The 21714-nt window shown below is 43.4% G+C and overlaps 1 protein-coding gene across 3 annotated transcripts in view; it reads left to right on the top strand.

The window, feature by feature from the left end:
• Window positions 1-21714, top strand: part of LOC132891447 (receptor tyrosine-protein kinase erbB-4-like) — a 962854-nt gene that overhangs the window by 724334 nt on the left and 216806 nt on the right. For all 3 annotated transcript variants that reach the window (XR_009655323.1, XR_009655322.1, XM_060928997.1), the window contains exons 7-9: window positions 11684-11825; window positions 13267-13380; window positions 16689-16815. Coding sequence is in view for 1 of the 3 variants with exons in the window: in XM_060928997.1 (XP_060784980.1) it covers window positions 11684-11825; window positions 13267-13380; window positions 16689-16815 (383 nt within the window). In the remaining 2 variants the exon portion in view is untranslated. The remainder of the gene's footprint in view (window positions 1-11683; window positions 11826-13266; window positions 13381-16688; window positions 16816-21714) is intronic.

Here is a 21714-nt window from a genome sequence, read left to right as displayed (position 1 = left end):
TTGACACCTTTGTCCACAGTTATTGAAACTGTTCCACAATTATCGACATTTATATGATTATTTATAAAAAAAAAATAATCGGTATGTGGTATTAAGCTAACAAAACAGTTTTTACAACCCTGATTCCAAAAAAGTTGGGACAAAGTACAAATTGTAAATAAAAACGGAATGCAATGATGTGGAAGTTTCAAAATTCCATATTTTATTCAGAATAGAACATAGATGACATATCAAATGTTTAAACTGAGAAAATGTATCATTTAAAGAGAAAAATTAGGTGATTTTAAATTTCATGACAACAACAATCTCAAAAAAGTTGGGACAAGGCCATGTTTCCCACTGTGAGACATCCCCTTTTCTCTTTACAACAGTCTGTAAACGTCTGGGGACTGAGGAGACAAGTTGCTCAAGTTTAGGGATAGGAATGTTAACCCATTCTTGTCTAATGTAGGATTCTAGTTGCTCAACTGTCTTAGGTCTTTTTTGTCGTATCTTCCGTTTTATGATGCGCCAAATGTTTTCTATGGGTGAAAGATCTGGACTGCAGGCTGGCCAGTTCAGTACCCGGACCCTTCTTCTACGCAGCCATGATGCTATAATTGATGCAGTATGAGGTTTGGCATTGTCGTGTTGGAAAATGCAAGGTCTTCCCTGAAAGAGACGTCGTCTGGATGGGAGCATATGTTGCTCTAGAACCTGGATATACCTTCAGCATTGATGGTGTCTTTCCAGATGTGTAAGCTGCCCATGCCACACGCACTAATGCAACCCCATACCATCAGAGATGCAGGCTTCTGAACTGAGCGCTGATAACAACTTGGGTCGTCCTTCTCCTCTTTAGTCCGAATGACACGGCGTCCCTGATTTCCATAAAGAACTTCAAATTTTGATTCGTCTGACCACAGAACAGTTTTCCACTTTGCCACAGTCCATTTTAAATGAGCCTTGGCCCAGAGAAGACGTCTGCGCTTCTGGATCATGTTTAGATATGGCTTCTTCTTTGAACTATAGAGTTTTAGCTGGCAACGGCGGATGGCACGGTGAATTGTGTTCACAGATAATGTTCTCTGGAAATATTCCTGAGCCCATTTTGTGATTTCCAATATAGAAGCATGCCTGTATGTGATGTAGTGCCATCTAAGGGCCCGAAGATCACGGGCACCCAGTATGGTTTTCCGGCCTTGACCCTTACGCACAGAGATTCTTCCAGATTCTCTGAATCTTTTGATGATATTATGCACTGTAGATGATGATAATGTTCAAACTCTTTGCAATTTTACACTGTTGAACTCCTTTCTGATATTGCTCCACTATTTGTCGGCGCAGAATTAGGGGGATTGGTGATCCTCTTCCCATCTTTACTTCTGAGAGCCGCTGCCACTCCAAGATGCTCTTTTTATACCCAGTCATGTTAATGACCTATTGCCAATTGACCTAATGAGTTGCAATTTGGTCCTCCAGCTGATCCTTTTTTGTACCTTTAACTTTTCCAGCCTCTCATTGCCCCTGTCCCAACTTTTTGAGATGTGTTGCTGCCATGAAATTTCAAATGAGCCAATATTTGGCATGAAATTTCAAAATGTCTCACTTTCGACATTTGATATGTTGTCTGTGTTCTATTGTGAATACAATATCAGTTTTTGAGGTTTGTAAATTATTGCATTCCGTTTTGATTTACAATTTGTACTTTGTCCCAACTTTTTTGGAATCGGGGTTGTATTTAAAATTTGTTTCACATAGATTTATATTTAAGACAAAATATGTTTTATATAAATATATGGATGTCGGTGCTTACGTAAATGAGGAAGTAATTCTCATGTTTGTAAACAAATGAACTGATAATGTTTAACCTGCATCAGAAAATATTTTTGCTTCAACAATGTTACACAAAGATCGATCCATAACAGTTGTAAATGTCATTTAATTCCACAGGGTGGAATATAATAACGGCCTGTGTTTTATGATGAAATGTACATGGTAAAACATAACTTTATATGACATGATCTTTTTCCATTGATATACAGTGGATTGGTCATGGATATTACAGTATATTACAGATTGGTTACCAGTTTCATATGGACAGTGCATCACGGATAAAAAATTAAGAAGTCTAAAAACAATTAAATGTCTGGACTGTCGAAGTTCATGATTAAAATATCTTACCCGCATTTATATGTTTGCTATATTAATTTACTATTGATATTTCACGGAAAATAATCACATATCCGTGAATAAAAGATTCGTGCTTTGTATTATATTTTTTATTTTTCATGAATCCGTATTCTGTGACTTCATGATGCAACAAGTATGTACAAAGATGCCCGGAGAAAAATAACATGTGCTCAAACAACGTCACATGTAAACAATTACCTGATTGGTCAGATGTTTTAACGGAACAGGTCCAGGCCTGGAAAAATCGCTCCAGAAGCGATACGGATAAACCCAGGCCTGGTGTGAGCACCAACCACATAAACTGCAATGGGTCAATTTATTTATAGTTATCAGTATTGTAGGACTGGTCCTTAAAACCATGTATGATTAAAATGTGTTAGTGAATTGATAGATTTCAGTTTACTTAACTTAAAAAAATATAGGTGTGAAAAAAGAATGTGGGATTATTTACTAACACGTTTTACAAAAAATGTTCACGACAATTTCATATAAAATGAGTTAAAACAGTTTTATTAGTCCACTAGCTTGTAGGACAGTTGGCAATTATTGTACAGTTCAATAGCAATCATGAGCATCTTTCCTGAGTTGTAGATAATCTGAAACTAACTGTTAGGGTTTTGCTGGGATTCCAACCTGGTTCGTTGGTGTGATGATCCAGCAAACCCCCGCTAGGCCACCAGGGGAATGACTCAAATGCAGAGGCGTGAGGCGGAAGTAGAAAAAGTAACAAAAGGTTTATTTATACTATGTACACTATATACAATCCAGGGCAAAACAAAAAAAACAAAAACAAAGAGTATAATTCAAAAAGAAAAAGGCAAAAATGCAAAAGCTCAGAAGATCCACAAAACACAGTACAAAGGAAACTGGAGATAAACATAACAGCACAAAGACTCCCTGACAAGAGGACTGAACTCAGGGGTATAAATACACAAACTAATTAAGGACACAGGTGAAGATAATTAGGACTAACAGGCAATTAACAAAAAAAAAAAACACAAAACACAGGAACAGTGGCGGCCTCTAGAGGCCAAAATAAATATGACACGAAAAGGAAATAACAGCGGCCTCTAGAGGCCAAAACAGTCCAAGTCCTAACAGGACCCCCCCCTCTAGGAGCGTCTCCTGACGTTCCCAGGGCGATCCGGATGGGCCGAATGGAAGTCCCGACACAGTTCTTTATCCAGGACATCCCGAGCAGGAACCCAGCAGCGCTCCTCAGGACCATAGCCCTCCCAGTCCACCAGATATTGCAACCCGCCACGGACCCGGCGGGAGTCAAGCAGGCGATGCACAGTGAACACAGTCTGCCCCTGGAAGATGCGGGGGGGTGGGGGGTTCCTAGGGGCAGGGGCATACGTAGACGTCAGTACAGGCCGCAACAGGGAAACATGGAAAGTGGGGTTGATCCTCAGAGTCCGGGGCAACTGGAGCTGGTAGGAGACAGGGTTCACCCTGCGCACCACCTTGAAGGGGCCAATGTAGCGAGGAGCAAGCTTGCGGTTCTCCACCCGCAGCGGAAGGTCCTTAGTGGACAGCCAAACCCGCTGCCCAGGGCGGAAAGTGTGTGCAGGTCTTCTGTGGTGGTTGGCCTGAGTCTGGTTGGTTCTGGAGGTCTGTATGAGGGTCTTCCTGACCTTGCTCCAGGTCTTGCGACACCGTCTCACATATTGGTTGACCGAGGGCACCCCCGCGTCCTCCTCCTGGTCCGGGAACAGAGGTGGCTGGAACCCGAATTGGCACTGGAATGGTGACAGCTTGGTGGCCGATGACTGCAGGGTGTTGTGGGCGTACTCTGCCCATGGCAGCCAGGTGCTCCACGATGTCGGGTTATCCATAGCCAGGCCTCGCAGGGTGGTTTCCAGGTCTTGGTTGAGCCTCTCCGTCTGACCATTGGACTGTGGGTGAAACCCAGAGGAGAGGCTGGCAGTGGCTCCGATGACCTTGCAGAACCCGTGCCACACTCGGGAGGAGAACTGGGGCCCTCAGTCTGAGACGATGTCCTGTGGAAGACCAAAGACTCGGAAGACATGATTAAATATAAGTTTCGCTGTTTCAAGAGCAGAGGGGAGTTTGCACAGAGGTATGAAGCGGCAGGCCTTGGAGAATCTGTCAACAATGACCAAAATGACCATGTTACCTTGTGACTCAGGGAGACCCGTGATGAAGTCGACTGCCACGTGGGACCAGGGATGCCGGGGAATGGTCAGAGGATGCAGGAGACCCTGGGGACGCTGTCGTGGGTTCTTGGTTCTGGTGCAAACCTCACAGGACAGGACAAATGACCTTACTTCCTGCTCCATGTTAGGCCACCAGAAGCGTCTTTTCAGGAAGTCCAGGGTCCTCCGAGCTCCCGGGTGGGCGGTGAGAGGGGAAGAGTGACCCCACTGGAGAACCTTGGCCCGGGCTTGATGTGGGACGTACAAGAGGCCCGGTGGCCCCGTCCCAGGACCGGGGTCCTGGCGTTGGGCTCGTCGAACAGCCTCCTCAATACCCCAGCGGACAGGGGCCACAATCCGAGACACCGGGATAATAGGCCCGACTTCATTCTCCCTGTTAGTGGCAGAGAACAGCCTGGACAGTGCGTCAGGTTTGGTGTTCTTGGAGCCGGGACGGTACGAGAGGGTGAAGTCAAACCGACTGAAAAACAGGGCCCACCTAGCCTGTCGAGGGTTCAGTCTCTTGGCTTGCTGGAGGTACTCCAGGTTCTTGTGGTCAGTCCAAACCAGGAATGGATGTTGCGCTCCCTCCAGCCAGTGCCTCCACTCCTCAAGGGCCAGTTTGACCGCTAGCAGTTCTCGATCCCCCACATCGTACCGGGACTCCGCAGGACTCAGGCGGTGGGAGAAGTAAGCGCAGGGGTGCAGCTTTCCTTCCGAACGTTGAGAGAGTACCGCGCCGACACCACTGTCCGAGGCGTCCACCTCCACGATGAATGGTTGGGAGGTGTCCGGGAGGACCAGAATGGGTGCCGTGCAGAAGCGTGCCTTGAGGTCTTTGAACGCCTTTTCTGCCTGAGGAGACCAGCCATAAGATCCACCTGTCCCTTTGGTGAGGTCTGACATGGGTGCTGCCACAGAACTGAAGTTCCTGATGAACTTGCGGTAGAAGTTAGCGAATCCTAAGAACCGCTGAACCTCCTTAACGGACTTGGGAGTAGGCCAGTCCCGGACGGCCAGGGTCTTGGCAGGGTCCATTTGGAGTTGGCCTGTCCGTACAATAAATCCCAGAAAGGAGACCTCGGGAACATGAAATTCGCATTTCTGGGCCTTGGCGAACAGATTGTTCTGCAGCAGCCTCTGGAGAACCTGGCGGACATGGTGGCAGTGCTCCTGCACGGTCTTGGAAAAGATAAGGATGTCATCGAGGTAGACAAAGATGTACAGGTTAATCATGTCCCTTAAGACGTCGTTGATTAGGGCCTGAAAAACAGCTGGTGCGTTGGTGAGTCCGAAGGGCATCACCTGGTATTCGTAGTGCCCAGACGGGGTGTTAAAGGCAGTCTTCCACTCGTCTCCCTGTCGGATACGGATGAGGTGGTATGCGTTCCGTAGGTCCAACTTGGTGAAGACGGTGGTGCCTTGGAGCAGGTCGAAAGCAGTGGACATCAGCGGAAGGGGATATCGGTTGCGCACAGTGATCTTGTTCAGGCCCCTGTAGTCAATACATGGTCGAAGCCCCCCATCCTTCTTGCCGACAAAGAAGAAGCCGGCACCAGCAGGTGAGGTGGAGGGTCAAATGAACCCAGAGACCAGGGCGTCTTTGAGGTATTCCTCCATAGCCTTGCGTTCTGGCTGAGAGAGGGAAAACAGTCTGCCACGAGGAGGGGTAGTCCCAGGGAGCAAGTCGATGGCACAGTCGTAGGCCCGGTGCGGAGGAAGAACGGCGGCCCTGCTCTTGCTGAATACCTCCTTGAGATCCCAGTACTCTGTGGGAACTTGAGATAACTCAGTGAGATCAGGGGGCTCGGCAGGAGACACAGGAGAGCTAGAGAGCAGACAAGAGGCATGGCATGCAGGGCCCCATTCCACAACCTGGCTTGTTACCCAGTCTATGCGAGGGTTGTGGCGAGTAAGCCAAGGAAGGCCTAGAATAACTGGGAACTCAGGTGAAGGAATCAGGTGCAGGGATATTTCTTCCTTGTGACCTTGAGACTGGAGGAAGACTGGAGAAGTAACTTGAGTGACTCTTCCATCACCTAACGCTTGGCCATCGAGGGCAGACACAGACAGAGGGACTTCAAGAGGTGCAGTAGGTATATTGATGCTTTGGGCGAAGTGAATATCCATAAAGTTCCCAGCCGCCCCTGAGTCTATCAAAGCTTGACAAGAATGGACAGACTCACCCCAGGAGATGGAGACCGGGATGTAGATTCCTTGGCCAGGGAGTCCGGGAGAGAGGGTAGGCCCCGTCACAACCCTCCCTCAGCTGGACGGGGCGGTCCTTTTCCCAAGAGTTCGGGACATGATGCTCGGAAGTGACCAGGCTTGCCACAGTAGATGCAGCACTTGTCCCTCCTTCTGCGCTCCCTCTCAGATGCGGAGAGGCGAGTACGACCCACTTGCATGGGTTCTGGACAGTCACTGAAGGAGGTAGACGGTCTCCAGGTAGAGGTAGGGAGGCTGGAAGGGCTCAAGACTTGGTGGCGTTCTCTCATCCTGTTGTCCAGACGAATAGCATGTGAGATGAGGGTTTCGAGGTCACTTGGGCATCCAATAGAGGCCAGACCGTCCTTGATGGGGTCAGACAGACCATGGTGGAAGGCTGACACCAGGGCAGTCTCGTTCCATCCACTTACTGCTGCGAGTGTTCGGAACGAGATGGCGTAATCTGCGACGCTTCCTCCTTGCCGGATGGACATGAGCTTTCGGGCTGCGTCGGTACTGATGTCTGCCTGATCGAAGACCCGAAGCATCTCTTCAGAAAACAGCTGGAAATCAAAGCACTCAGGTCCCTGTCTTTGCCAGATAGCAGTAGCCCAGGCTCGCGCCTTACCAGCTAATAAGGTGATCACAAAGGCAATCTTGCGGCGATCCGTAGTGTAGGTGGTAGGCTGAAGCTCAAAGGTGAGTTGACACTGGGTAAGGAACTCTCGGCACTCACTGTGCTTGCCGTCATACCTCTGTGGTGCAGGAAGGCTGGGTTCGCGAGGTGAAGAAGGCAGCATGGCAGGAGGCACTGGAGCAGGAGTGGGAGCTGGATCAGGAGCAGGAGATGCAGGCAGAGATGTCAGCTATGCCAGGGTTTTCCCAATTTGCTGAAGCAGTTCCTCGTGGCGAGCAAAGGCCTCACGTTGGCTGGTGAGCGTACATCCATGAGCATCCATGGTCGCTCCGAAGCGTGTCAAAGCTGCCATAATTCCCTGAAGGTTGGCCGGGTAGACAGTTGAAGCAGCCTCTGCTGAGTCGGTCATGACGGAGTCTTTCTGTTAGGGTTTTGCTGGGATTCGAACCTGGTTCGTTGGTGTGATGATCCAGCAAACCCCCACTAGGCCACCAGGGGAATGACTCAAATGCAGAGGCGTGAGGCGGAAGTAGAAAAAGTAACAAAAGGTTTATTTATACTATGTACACTATATACAATCCAGGGCAAAACAAAAAAAACAAAAACAAAGAGTATAATTAAAAAAAAAACACAAAACACAGGAACAGTGGCGGCCTCTAGAGGCCAAAATAAATATGACACGAAAAGGAAATAACAGCGGCCTCTAGAGGCCAAAACAGTCCAAGTCCTAACACTAACACAGATCAATATCGATTAATTCTTGTGTCCGATAATATTCCATCGTAACTATATAGTAATGACAGTTTCTGTCATGTAAGGGTGAAAGACAAAAGTCATTGCAGGAAGAGTTTTATTAAAAGCACGCTAGCAAACGGAGACAAAGGCAGAGTCTAAAAACACGCAGTGGTACCTTGAGGCACATACAGGATATCAGAGGGAATACAATACTCACAGTCCAAAAACACAAACAGGGTCAAAACTAGAACAGTGATACAGAATACAAGGCTTGTACAAAGTCTGTGTGTTACTAAGAGTCCTTATATGTCTGTGCTGTGATTGCACTCAAATCAGGAACAGACGCATGGGAATTAATCCTAATGGTGTTGTGTGTGTACGTGAAGGATGTACCCAGACAACTGTTGGACATATCAAGTGTGATATTGGATGGTAACTCTGTAGTACTGATGTAAAGTGAAAGCGCTAGTTCGCTGCTGTCCACCAGGCATCCTGCAGAGTCATACCATAATAAATGTCGTGGTGTTGTTTCTGGAGCATGGCATTGTGGTGTCAAAGAAAGGAATAAATATGTATCGTAACTGTGATGTGTATATTATTATTGTATCACTGTCACAAGACAATGCAGTGATTTACTGAGGTGAAAAACATAACATGGCACGACACAATTTGATGGTTCATTCATGGTGCTATAATATTATAATTCTATTCAGGTTGATTTTGTGCCGTTGCAAATATTTTGCTCATAAACTCATCATGAGCTCTGCTTTTAGGCAGGGACTAAATAGATATATTAAATAATCAGTGGTGGTGCTGTTGTGCTGTCACACCCATGTACATTGGCACGTGCAACAGGCTTTCTCTCACATGCGCTCTGAAAAGCACGCGCCACTAATGATTAACACCTGCCTCAGATTAAGGCGCAATCAGCGCGCTCATATAAGGACACTGAGGACTCATTCACTTCATGAAAAATGGAAAAAGATTGATGTTGCAAAATGTCACCAACTTGTTCATTCCATGCCTAGAAGACTTGGTGCTGTCATTAAAAATCATGGAGGCCAGACAAAGTACTAGATGTAGTAGTTTTTGTTGTGGGGTGTACTCATTTTTGCACAACCCTAATTTGAGTAAAACTGAAAAATGCATCATCTAAGTTTATATTATTAACCTTACTTTCACGTTATAAGTTAAACAGATGTTATATAAAACTTTGTCTTTTCAACATTTTGGAAATTGTTTGCGTTCATTGAGATATTGTTTAAAATGTTACAGCCCCGATTCCAAAAAAGCTGGGACAAAGTACAAATTGTAAATAAAAACGGAATGCAATGATGTGGAAGTTTCAAAATTCCATATTTTATTCAGAATAGAACATAGATGACATATCAAATGTTTAAACTGAGAAAATGTATCATTTAAAGAGAAAAATTAGGTGATTTTAAATTTCATGACAACAACACATCTCAAAAAAGTTGGGACAAGGCCATGTTTCCCACTGTGAGACATCCCCTTTTCTCTTTACAACAGTCTGTAAACGTCTGGGGACTGAGGAGACAAGTTGCTCAAGTTTAGGGATAGGAATGTTAACCCATTCTTGTCTAATGTAGGATTCTAGTTGCTCAACTGTCTTAGGTCTTTTTTGTTGTATCTTCCGTTTTATGATGCGCCAAATGTTTTCTATGTGTAAAAGATCTGGACTGCAGGCTGGGCAGTTCAGTACCCGGACCCTTCTTCTACGCAGCCATGATGCTGTAATTGATGCAGTATGTGGTTTGGCATTGTCATGTTGGAAAATGCAAGGTCTTCCCTGAAAGAGACGTCGTCTGGATGGGAGCATATGTTGCTCTAGAACCTGGATATACCTTTCAGCATTGATGGTGTCTTTCCAGATGTGTAAGCTGCCCATGCCACATGCACTAATGCAACCCTATACCATCAGAGATGCAGGCTTCTGAACTGAGCGCTGATAACAACTCGGGTCGTCCTTCTCCTCTTTAGTCCAAATGACACGGCGTCCCTGATTTCCATAAAGAACTTCAAATTTTGATTCGTCTGACCACAGAACAGTTTTCCACTTTGCCACAGTCCGTTTTAAATGAGCCTTGGCCCAGAGAAGACGTCTGCGCTTCTGGATCATGCTTAAATATGGCTTCTTCTTTGAACTATAGAGTTTTAGCTGGCAACGGCGGATGGCATGGTGAATTGTGTTCACAGATAATGTTCTCTGGAAATATTCCTGAGCCCATTTTGTGATTTCCAATAAAGAAGCATGCCTGTATGTGACGCAGTGCCGTCTAAGGGCCCGAAGATCACGGGCACCCAGTATGGTTTTCCGGCCTTGACCCTTACGCACAGAGATTCTTCCAGATTCTCTGAATCTTTTGATGATATTATGCACTGTAGATGATGATATGTTTAAACTCTTTGCAATTTTACACTGTCGAACTCCTTTCTGATATTGCTCCACTATTTGTCAGCGCAGAATTAGGGGGATTGGTGATCCTCTTCCCATCTTTACTTCTGAGAGCCGCTGCCACTCCAAGATGCTCTTTTTATACCCAGTCATGTTAATGACCTATTGCCAATTGACCTAACGAGTTGCAATTTGGTCCTCCAGCTGTTTCTTTTTTGTACCTTTAACTTTTCCAGCCTCTTATTGCCCCTGTCCCAACTTTTTTGAGATGTGTTGCTGTCATGAAATTTCAAATGAGCCAATATTTGGCATGAAATTTCAAAATGTCTCACTTTCGACATTTGACATGTTGTCTATGTTCTATTGTGAATACAATATCAGTTTTTGAGATTTGTAAATTATTGCATTCTGTTTTTATTTACAATTTGTACTTTGTCCCAACTTTTTTGGAATCGGGGTTGTACTTTTCAAAGGGGGTGGACTCATTTACGCTCAGCACTGTAAGCATAACTGCTGTGCCACAGCTTTTTCAACGATCTTGGAGATAAAGGGGAGGTTTGATATTGGCTGATAATCGGACAGCTGACAGGGATCGAGGTCAGGTTTTTTAATCAGGGGTTTGATAACTGCTAGTTTAAAGGATTTGGGTACATAGCCAATCGTAAGAGAAGAATTTATTATTTTTAGAAGCAGTTCAGTTACTTCAAGTATTATCTGTTTGAATAGATGTGTAGGTAAGGGATCTAGTACACAAGTTGAGGCTTTTGATGCTGAGATTAATGAAAGTAATTACATTTTTCTAAGGGGAGTAAAACATTCTAATTGCTGATCTGATACAGTTGTATTGTTAACTACAGGGTCACTTACATTGTCTGACCTTAAATTAGTAGTTTGAATTTTTTGTCGGATATTCTCAATTTTATCATTTAAAAAAAAAAAATCATGAAGTTGTTGCTACTACATACTGCAGGTGTGCATGTGTCTATAGTGGACTTATTCCTGGTTAATTTTGCTACAGTATTAAATAGGACTCTAGGATTATTTTTTTTATTTTCTATTAGGGAGGAGAGATATGTTGATCTAGCAGCACTAAGAGCTTTTCTATACTTCAGGAAGCTCTCCTTCCACGCTAATTTGAACACTACCAATTTTGTCTGACGCCATTTACATTCCAATTTTTGAATGGTCTGTTTTAAAGTGCGAGTGTCATTAAAATTAAGACTTATTTTTATGTATTTTTTTCATGGAACAGAGAACATTTATACCAGCTGGTCATGTAAAATACATACACAAAACCATCTGATGAATTCTACTTTTATGACTGTTTAATAGTGATTATATTTTGATCAATTCCAGGCGTGCACTAACTTCAATGACAGCGGGGCGTGTGTGACGCAGTGTCCTCAACCCTTCGTTTACAACCCTACCACCTTCCAACTGGAACACAACCCTCATGCCAAGTACACCTACGGAGCCTTCTGCGTCAAGAAGTGCCCACGTAAGACCTATATCAAACGCACACAGTTGTCTCATCCAGTATTTCTGTGTATTTAGGACATCTGTGAGATATATATATATATATATATATATATATATATATATATATATATATATATATATATATATATACAGATAAAATACCTTTTTTCCCCTCAGGGTATCAGGCTGAGAAAAGATCTGTCACACCTCCATAAATCCTTTGTTAGATCATGTCAGAAACATTTCAGGGGAATGTGTCCTCTATTGAATGACTTCAAATGTACTGAAAGACCTTTTATTTCAAAGTGTTTACAGACTTTGGTGAAGATTTTCATGCTTTTTCATGCTTCACTATCCTTTGCAGAAAAGGTTGCTGGTGTGAGTTTTGTTATTCAAGTCATATCGGCAGGTTGTGAGTTCAAATCCCACTGAATCAATTTCATCTGACCAATCAGATTTGAGAATTCAACATCTCTGGGGGGGTGGCACGGTGGTGTAGTGGTTAGCGCTGTCGCCTCACAGCAAAAAGGTCCGGGTTCGAGCCCCGTGGCCGGCGAGGGCCTTTCTGTGCGGAGTTTGCATGTTCTCCCCGTGTCCGCGTGGGTTTCCTCCGGGTGCTCCGGTTTCCCCCACAGTCCAAAGACATGCAGGTTAGGTTAACTGGTGACTCTAAATTGAGCGTAGGTGTGAATGTGAGTGTGAATGGTTGTCTGTGTCTATGTGTCAGCCCTGTGATGACCTGGCGACTTGTCCAGGGTGAACCCCGCCTTTCGCCCGTAGTCAGCTGGGATAGGCTCCAGCTTGCCTGCGACCCTGTAGGACAGGATAAAGCGGCTACAGATAATGAGATGAGATGAGAACATCTCTGGGGTGTGTATACTGTATCATCTTGTATTTTTTTTTAATCAAACAAATAATTCGAATTACCTTTAAGTGAGATGTTTGAACCAAACTCTAACTATTTCACATTTCCTTATTATGCCTTTATAGTCCTGTAGACTGGCATACAATATGTTGTTTGTGTCCATGTCTGGCTATTTAAAACCACTCACTTCCTGTGTGGGTGTTGCTTAAAAGGTGAAGCCATGAATAGAGTAAGGTGCGAGACTGAGACGCAGAGCAGGAGGCCTGTTCTCCTCCTGGCTGGATTTTCTCTCAGCAGTGTCGCGATCATCCCGTATTGAAGGGCTTTAGTGTGGAGTGATTTGTTCTCCTGTCGCTGACTCACTGCGGATCACTGCAGGGCTGCTGATGTTTATCCGTCTGTCCCGCTGATGGGTCATGCAGGTCTCGTTGTGAAAATGTGTCTAGAGGTATAGGCTACTGAAAAAAAGAGGGAGGAGAAATGTTCGCAGTTTATACGCATTCAGTCATGTTCATGTGATTCGATGAAGAGTTTCAGTGTGCACTGTTACTTTTTTAACATGTATGTGACTACACTTTCCGTCTTGCTCTTGCAGATAACTTTGTGGTGGACCACAGCTCATGTGTCCGGGCATGTCCCAGCAACAAGATGGAGGTGGAAGAGAACAAGATAAAAATGTGCATTCCCTGCACTGACATCTGCCCCAAAGGTACCCACCCACACCTATAACATTCTATTTAACCATTCAGTTAACTTAACATCTGCCCCAAAGGTACCAACCCACACTTATTCTATTTAACCATTCGGTTAGCCTAAAATCTGCCCCAAAGGTACCCACCCACACCTATAACATTCTATTTAACCATTCAGTTAACTTAACATCTGCCCCAAAGGTACCAACCCACACTTATTCTATTTAACTATTCGGTTAGCCTAAAATCTGCCCCAAAGGTACCCACCGACACCTATGACGCGCAAACTAACCATTCCGTTAGCCTAACATCTGCCCCAAAGGTACTGACCCGCACCTATGACATTCTATTTAACCATTCATTTAACCGACAGGCTGCCCCAAAGGTACCCATCCAAACCTCTAACACTCTATTTAACCATTCAGTTGACCTAACATCTACTCAAAAGGTACCCACCTACATCTATTATGCTCAAACTAACCATTCAGTTCACATAAAATCTGCCACAAATGTACCCACCCACACCTATAACACTCTATTTAACTATTCAGTTAACTTAACATCTGCCCCAAAGGTACCAACCCACACTTATTCTATTTAACCATTCGGTTAGCCTAAAATCTGCCCCGAAGGTACCCACCGACACCTATGACGCTCAAACTAACCATTCAGTTAACCTAACATCTGCCCCAAAGGTACCCACCCACACCTCTAACACTCTATTTAACCATTCAGTTAACTGACAAACTGCCCCAAAGGTACCCACCCACACCTCTAACACTCTATTTAACCATTCACTTGACCTAACATCTGCCCCAAAGGTACCCACCCACACTCATACCATTCTATTTAACAATTCAGTCAACCTAAAATCTGCCACAAAGGTACCTACCCACACTGATAACACTCTATTTAACCATTCAGTTCACCTAAAGTCTTCCCCAAAGGTACTCACTCACACTTATAACAATCTATTTAACCATTCAGTTAACCAAACATCTCGCTCAACGGGACCCACCTTCCCCTATAACACTGTATTTAATCATCCAGTTCACCTAAAATCATCCCCAAAGGAAAGCCAGTCCCAAAGGTACCTACTCACACATATAATATTTTATTTAACCATTCAGTTAACCTAAAATCTGCCCAAAAGGTACCCACCCACACCTAAAACACTCTAACCATTCAGTTAACCCATAATCACCCCCCCCCCCCCTCACACACACACACACATGAAACACACGTTTAACCATTCCCCTAACTTAAAATCTGCCCCAAAGGTATCCAGTCACAACTATTATACACTGTCCAACAATCCTGTTAATTTAAAATCTGCCCAAAAGGCAGGCACACACACACACACACACACACACACACACACACACACACACACACACACACACACAGGGAACATACCATATAACTTTGCAGCCATTCTGTTAACATAAATTATGACCCAAACGTACCCACCGATAACTGAAACACACTATAGAACTGCCTCAAAGGTAGCAACACATTGCTGTAATACACTGCACAGCCTTCTGTTAACATAAATTATGCCCCAAAAGAACCCACAGACAGCTGAAACACACTCTTTTTCACACAAGATTTTCCCCAAAGGTACAGTACCTTCCCCGAACACGTCTGTAGTATAGAAAATTTATGTTGACCTAAAACATGCACCAAATGGACTTAAACACACCAGAGCCATGCAGTACAAGCAGGAGGTAACATATAATCTGCCCCAAGGTTACACGCATACGGCTGAAAAATACTGAAAAAAACATTCTTGTAAGGTAAGATCTGCTCATTAACTAACCCTACACACACACACACACACACACACACACACACACACACACACACACACACACAAGCAAATCTGGATCTAGAGTGTTGATACTGTTTATATTGTTTGTTTTTTCAATTATTCTATTTTTATTTTTATTTATTGCATTGCCTGTTTGCACCGTGGGTCAGAGAGGACTGAAATTTCATCTGTGCTGTATGTCGAGCATGTATAGCATATTTGACAATAAAGTTGACTTGGGTGGCATGGTGGTGTAGTGGTTAGCGCTGTCACCTCACAGCAAGAAGGTCCGGGTTCGAGCCCCGTGGCCGGCAAGGGCCTTTCTGTGCGGAGTTTGCATGTTCTCCCCGTGTCCGTGTGGGTTTCCTCCAGGTGCTCCGGTTTCCCCCACAGTCCAAAGACATGCAGGTTAGGTTAACTGGTGACTCTAAATTGACCGTAGGTGTGAATGTGAGTGTGAATGGTTGTCTGTGTCTATGTGTCAGCCCTGTGATGACCTGGCGACTTGTCCAGGGTGTACCCCGCATTTCGCCCGTAGTCAGCTGGGATAGGCTCCAGCTTGCCTGCGACCCTGTAGAACAGGATAAAGCGGCTACAGACAATGAGATGAGATGAGAAGTTGACTTGACTTGACTTGACTTGACTTGAAATTGTGTACCTATCCAGTCAACCAAAATCTGCTCTGAAGGTACTCACACACACCTGAACTCTAGTCTGCAATCATTCTGTTAACCTAAGATCTGCTCCAAAGGTATGAATACAAATATAAAACACAATCTATGTAACATAAAATTTCCCCAAAGGTGCCAACAGACCTGAATCACACTGTGTAATTTTCCTTTTAACATAAAATCTGCCCTAAAGCCCGAAAGGTGCCCAAAAACGCCAAGTCACTTTATCTACCCCTTCTTCTCTACTCAGTATAAAATAAAATTTATACTGGTACAGACTTATTTTAAATTATATATACAATACTGTGTAAAAGTCTTAGGCACCCTATTTTTTTCATACAAACTTTGTTATAGATTTCTATTTTATGTCTTCTACATTATCGAGACAGTTCAGAAACACTGGAGAGTTCCTAATGTTCGTTTTCCAGTACAAAATTAAATGTTACAGAGAAAAAAAAAGTTTGTATCTGAGCAGCATATTACATTAGACTGCTTTTCTGATTAAAAAAAAAAACCTATAACAAAGGCTACTGGGTTTTGGTGCAAAATTAAGACGCAAGTGTGACAAAGTGTCCAGAAGAACGGTGGCTGGTTCTGCAAGATGCTCAGTAAAACCTACAGCTCATTTCCTTATAAAACTGCACTCATTGGACCTGAGACTACTATTTTTTTTTCAAGCAAAGAGTCGTCTCACACCAAATATCAACTGTTTATAGGTTTTTTTTTTATGTTGGAACATTTAATTTCATTATTTTTAAGCCATTTTTGATCTACAGCATTTCTTTACATGTGCTGAAGACTTTTGCACAGGCCTGTATATAATGTGTGTGTTTGTGTCTTGCAGCATGTGATGGAATCGGGACGGCGAGTCTGCAGACGGCTCAGACTGTTGACTCCAGCAACATCGACAGGTTTATCAACTGCACTAAGATCAATGGCAACCTGGTGTTCCTCATCACAGGAATCAAAGGGTGAGAGCTGTTCTCTAACCACCGCAGATTAGCACAGTTTTAATCCATAACACTAATCACAAGATTATAGCACTAATACATTTTTTATACTTACTTGATTTTACTTATTTATTTTACTTAGACATCCATATTGTAGCCATATACAGTGGTGCTTGAAAGTTTGTAAACCCTTTAGAATTTATTATATTTCTGCATAAATATGACCTAAAACATCATCAGATTTTCACACAAGTCCTAAAAGTAGATAAAGAGAACCCAGTTAAACAAATGAGACAAAAATATTATAATTTGCCATTTATTTATTGAGGAAAATGATCCAATAGTACATATCTGAGTGGCAAAAGTATGTGAACCTTTGCTTTTAGTATCTGGTGTGACCCCCTTGTGCAGCAATAACTGCAATTAAATGTTTCCGGTAACTATTGATCAGTCCTGCACACCGGCTTGGAGGAATTTTAGCCCGTTCCTCCGTACAGAACAGCTTCAACTCTGGGATGTTGGTGGGTTTCCTCACATGAACTGCTCACTTCAGGTCCTTCCACAACATTTCCATGGGATTAAGGTCAGGACTTTGACTTGGCCATTCCAAAACATTAACTTTATTCTTCTTTAACCATTCTTTGGTAGAACGACTTGTGTGCTTCGGGTCGTTGTCTTGCTGCATGACCCGCCTTCTCTTGAGATTCAGTTCATGGACAGATGTCCTCACATTTTCCTTTAGAATTCGCTGGTATAATTCAGAATGCATTGTTCCATCAATGATGGCAAATGGTCCTGGCCCAGATGCAGCAAAACATGCCCAAACCATGATACTACCACCACCATGTTTCACAGATGGGATAAAGTTCATCTAGATAAGGTAAGGATAAGGCTGGAATGCAGGGTTTTCCTTTCTCCAAACATAATGCTTCTCATTTAAACAAAAAAGTTCTATTTTGGTCTCATCCGTCCACAAAACATTTTTCCAATAGCCTTCTGGCTGGTCCATGTGATCTTTAGTAAACTGCAGACGAGCAGCAATGTTCTGTTTGGAGAGCAGTGGCTTTCTCCTTGCAACCCTGCCATGCACACCACTGTTGTTCAGTGTTTTCCTGATGGTGGACTCATGAACATTAACATTAGCCAATGTGAGAGAGGCCTTCAGTTGCTTAGAAGTTACCCTGGGGTCCTCTTGGAGTGATCTTTGTTGGTCGACCACTCCTAGGGAGGGTAACAATGGTCTTGAATTTCCTCCATTTGTACACAATCTGTCTGACTGTGGATTGGTGGAGTCCAAACTCTTTAGAGATCGTTTTGTTATCTTTTCCAGCCTGATGAGCATCAACAATGCTTTTTTACGAAGTCCTCAGAAATCTCCTTTGTTCGTGCTGTGATACACTTCCACAAACATGTGTTGTGAAGATCAGACTTTGATAGATCCCTGTTCTTTAAATAAAACAGGGTGCCCACTCACACCTGATTGTCGTCACATTGATTGAAAACACCTGACTCTAATTTCACCTTCAGATTAACTGCTAATCCTAGAGGTTCACATATTTTTGCCACTCACAGATATGTAATATTGGATCATTTTCCTCAATAAATAAATGACCAAGTATAATATTTTTGTCTCATTTGTTTAACTGGGTTCTCTTTATCTACTTTTAAGACTTGTGTGAAAATCTGATGCTGTTTTACGTCATATTTATGCAGAAATATAGAAAATTCTAAAAGGTTCGCAAACTTTCAAGCACCTCTGTATGTGCACTCTGTTTTTTTTACCGCAGCCGGTGGTAGAAACACAGGTTAAAGTCAGCACCTTTGTAGTGCGCTTCATGAAAGTCATACTCATGTCTAAAAACAATTCATCAGAATCACAGTTGTTTTTCTCACCTGGACAGCTGAATCAGTAAGTGTGAATCACTTGAGTTTGACACTCCTGCCATAACAGATCAGTATAGAAGGCTACAAAGGTTTCGAAATCACACTGTATCCAAGTAGAACTTTTAAAGAACGCTTGAAGAACCTTTTTTGGTGTACTCTCATCAAATAAATTTTCAAAGTTTCAAGTCAATAGCTGGAGAATCCTTTCACACCCCCATTTATTAGATGACTCTGAATCAGAGTAAAATTGATTCTTTTGATTCGTTTGCCATAACACATCATTGTCGTTTCACACAACACATAATTAAATGACAAAATAATTTAAAAACTTTGTCATGTAGATAGGTTAGGAATACCGCAACACCATAATCCAAACTAACCTTTTTCAAGTGTGTCAATGTCACAAAAATCCCCTGACCTCAGTGAACCTGTGAAATGATTCACATATGATTCACATTTTTGCAGTGCTACACTTGTTTTTTGGCTCACTTTGTGTCAGTTTAGTGGCTCGTGCATAGAAACTGAAATGCACCCCAAACCACTCGGCATGTTAGATTCACTTCATGCAGTCAATTCGAATTAGATTCGAATCACTTCCTCATCAAGTACGAAGCATACCGGGGAAACCTCACTCAGAATCTCTGAGACAGGTTGTTTTGGTCCACACCTGAGTGTGACTCCTGTGTTCTGAACTGCCAAGTACAACCCAAATTCCAAAAAAGTTGGGACGCTGTGTAAACTGTAAATAAAAACAGAATGCGATGATTTGCAAATCATGTAAACCCTGTATTTCATTGAAACTAGTATAAAAACATCATATCAAATGTTGAAACTGAGAAATTTTATTGGTTTTTTGAAAAAAAATATGCTCAATTTGAATTTGATGACAGCAACATGTTTCAAAAAAGTTGGGACAGGGGCATGTTTACCACTGTGTTGCATCACATCTCCTTTTAACAACACTCAAATGAAGAGTTTATAACTTCCACAAAACAGACTTCATGTTAAAACTGTTAATGTTATAATTACATTGTCAAGTCAAGTTTATTTCTATAGCGCTTTTAACAATACACATTGTCGCAAAGCAGCTTTACAGAATTTGAACAACTTAAAACATGAGCTAATTTTGTCCCTAATCGATCCCCAATGAGCAAGCCTGTGGCGACGGTGGCAAGGAAAAACTCCCTCAGACGCCATGAGGAAGAAACCTCGAGAGGAACCAGACTCAAAAGGGAACCCATCCTCATTTGGGCAACAACAGACAGCATGACTATAACATTAACAATTTTAACATGAAGACAGTTTCGTTGATGTTGTAACTCTTCATTGATGGAAACTTGAGTGCAAAACTGTTCATGACAACTGCAGTCCTAAAGTTAGCAAGTCAACTGTAGTCCTCAGCCATAAAAGCATTACTGTAAGAGTCCAGAGCATCCTCCAGGTATAACCCTCAACTGTCCTCATGGGGCCGTCCTTCACAGGAGCGATGCGATAAAACTCCGACCAGACACAGGGCAGCAGGATGGACCAAGCAGGTCCAAGGGGCAGACGAGGCCAGCATCTCAATCCCAGGACCAACATGCAACCCAGAGGGACAGATGGGGGGGGGGGGGGGGGGGGAGAAAACACAGGTTGTTAGGTATGCCCTAAAAATGACACAAGTATTAAGTCTGTGTGGTAGGCTCGCAGAGACGAGAGTCTTGACATCAGGCATAACACACAACAATGGCATGTTAATATGGTAAAAAATATCATGACCTGCTCTGGCTGGATGCTTGATTGGGTGATGGGAGCACACTCCTCAGCAATGATGAGATGCAGATGGGACCCTTAGGGCTGGCCAAGACAATTCAGTTACATTTCACCGGGTCTGGGACATGCGACAGAATGTCTGACGGCCGATTCCCTGCAGGCTACGATAGCCAGTCGAGGTCTCCACCCTCTCCACCAAAAGGTTTCCTGTTGACTCCATGTAACTCAGAGGGACAGATTTTTTTTTTGGGAGGGGGAGGGAGGGAAAGAAAACACAGGTTGTTAGGTATGCCCAATGTCACCTGAATAAGTAGGAACAGTATACATATTGCACCGAGTACAAGCAGGGACTCCGGCAACTAACTATGACAGCATAACTAAAAGGGGAGAGCCAGAAGGTAACACAGGCATGAGGGATCCCCGGGACATAAAGCAGCCAGCCACTATACCGTCAACAAACTTGAGTGAGCAAGCGAGTGGGACAGCATCCATACATCCCAGTTTACCAAAACACTCTATGTCTGAGGACCCTCTAGATCTACACCTTTACCTCGTAAACACCATTAACAAAAGGCTTGACTAAACAGATGTTTTCAGCCTAGACTTAAATGCTGAGTCTGTGCCTGATTCCCGAACATTAATTGTCTGTTATCACCCAAATGAGGATGGGTTCCCTTTTGAATCTGGTTCCTCTCGAGGTTTCTTCCTCATGTCGTCTGAGAGAATTTTTCCTTGCCACCATCGCCACAGGCTTGCTCATTGGGGATAGATTAGGGATACAATTAGCTCATGTTTAAAGTCATTAAAATTCTGTAAAGCTGCTTTGCGACAATATCTATTGTTAAAAGCGCTATAAAAATAAACTTGACTTTACTTGACTCTGTAAACGTTTGGTACTATAACTGAGGAGACCAAGTGCTGTAGTTTTGAAAGAGAAGTGAAATGTTACCCCATTCTTGCCTGATATACAGTTTCAGCTGCTCAACAGTTCAGGGTCTTCTTTGTCATATTTTGCGCTTCATACTGTAACACACCAAATGTTTTAAACAGGAGACAGGTCTGGAGTGCCAGCAGGTCAGTTTTGCACCCAGGCTCTTTTACTACGAAGCCATGCAGTTTTAATATGTGCAGAAAGAACGCACCAAGGTTTGATTCGAACAGACAAAACACTACATATATGAAAGTATTCTAACTTGGTGAAGTTGAAAGTGTGTTAAAAGTAAGAAATCAACAAGCAACAAAAGCTAGAATCCGCCTCGATAATACTGAAACTAATGGATCCTG

Source organism: Neoarius graeffei, chromosome 9 (assembly GCF_027579695.1).
Source record: "Neoarius graeffei isolate fNeoGra1 chromosome 9, fNeoGra1.pri, whole genome shotgun sequence".
Classification (NCBI taxonomy): Eukaryota; Metazoa; Chordata; class Actinopteri; order Siluriformes; family Ariidae; genus Neoarius; species Neoarius graeffei.
This window is presented reverse-complemented; position numbering and strand designations above follow the sequence as displayed.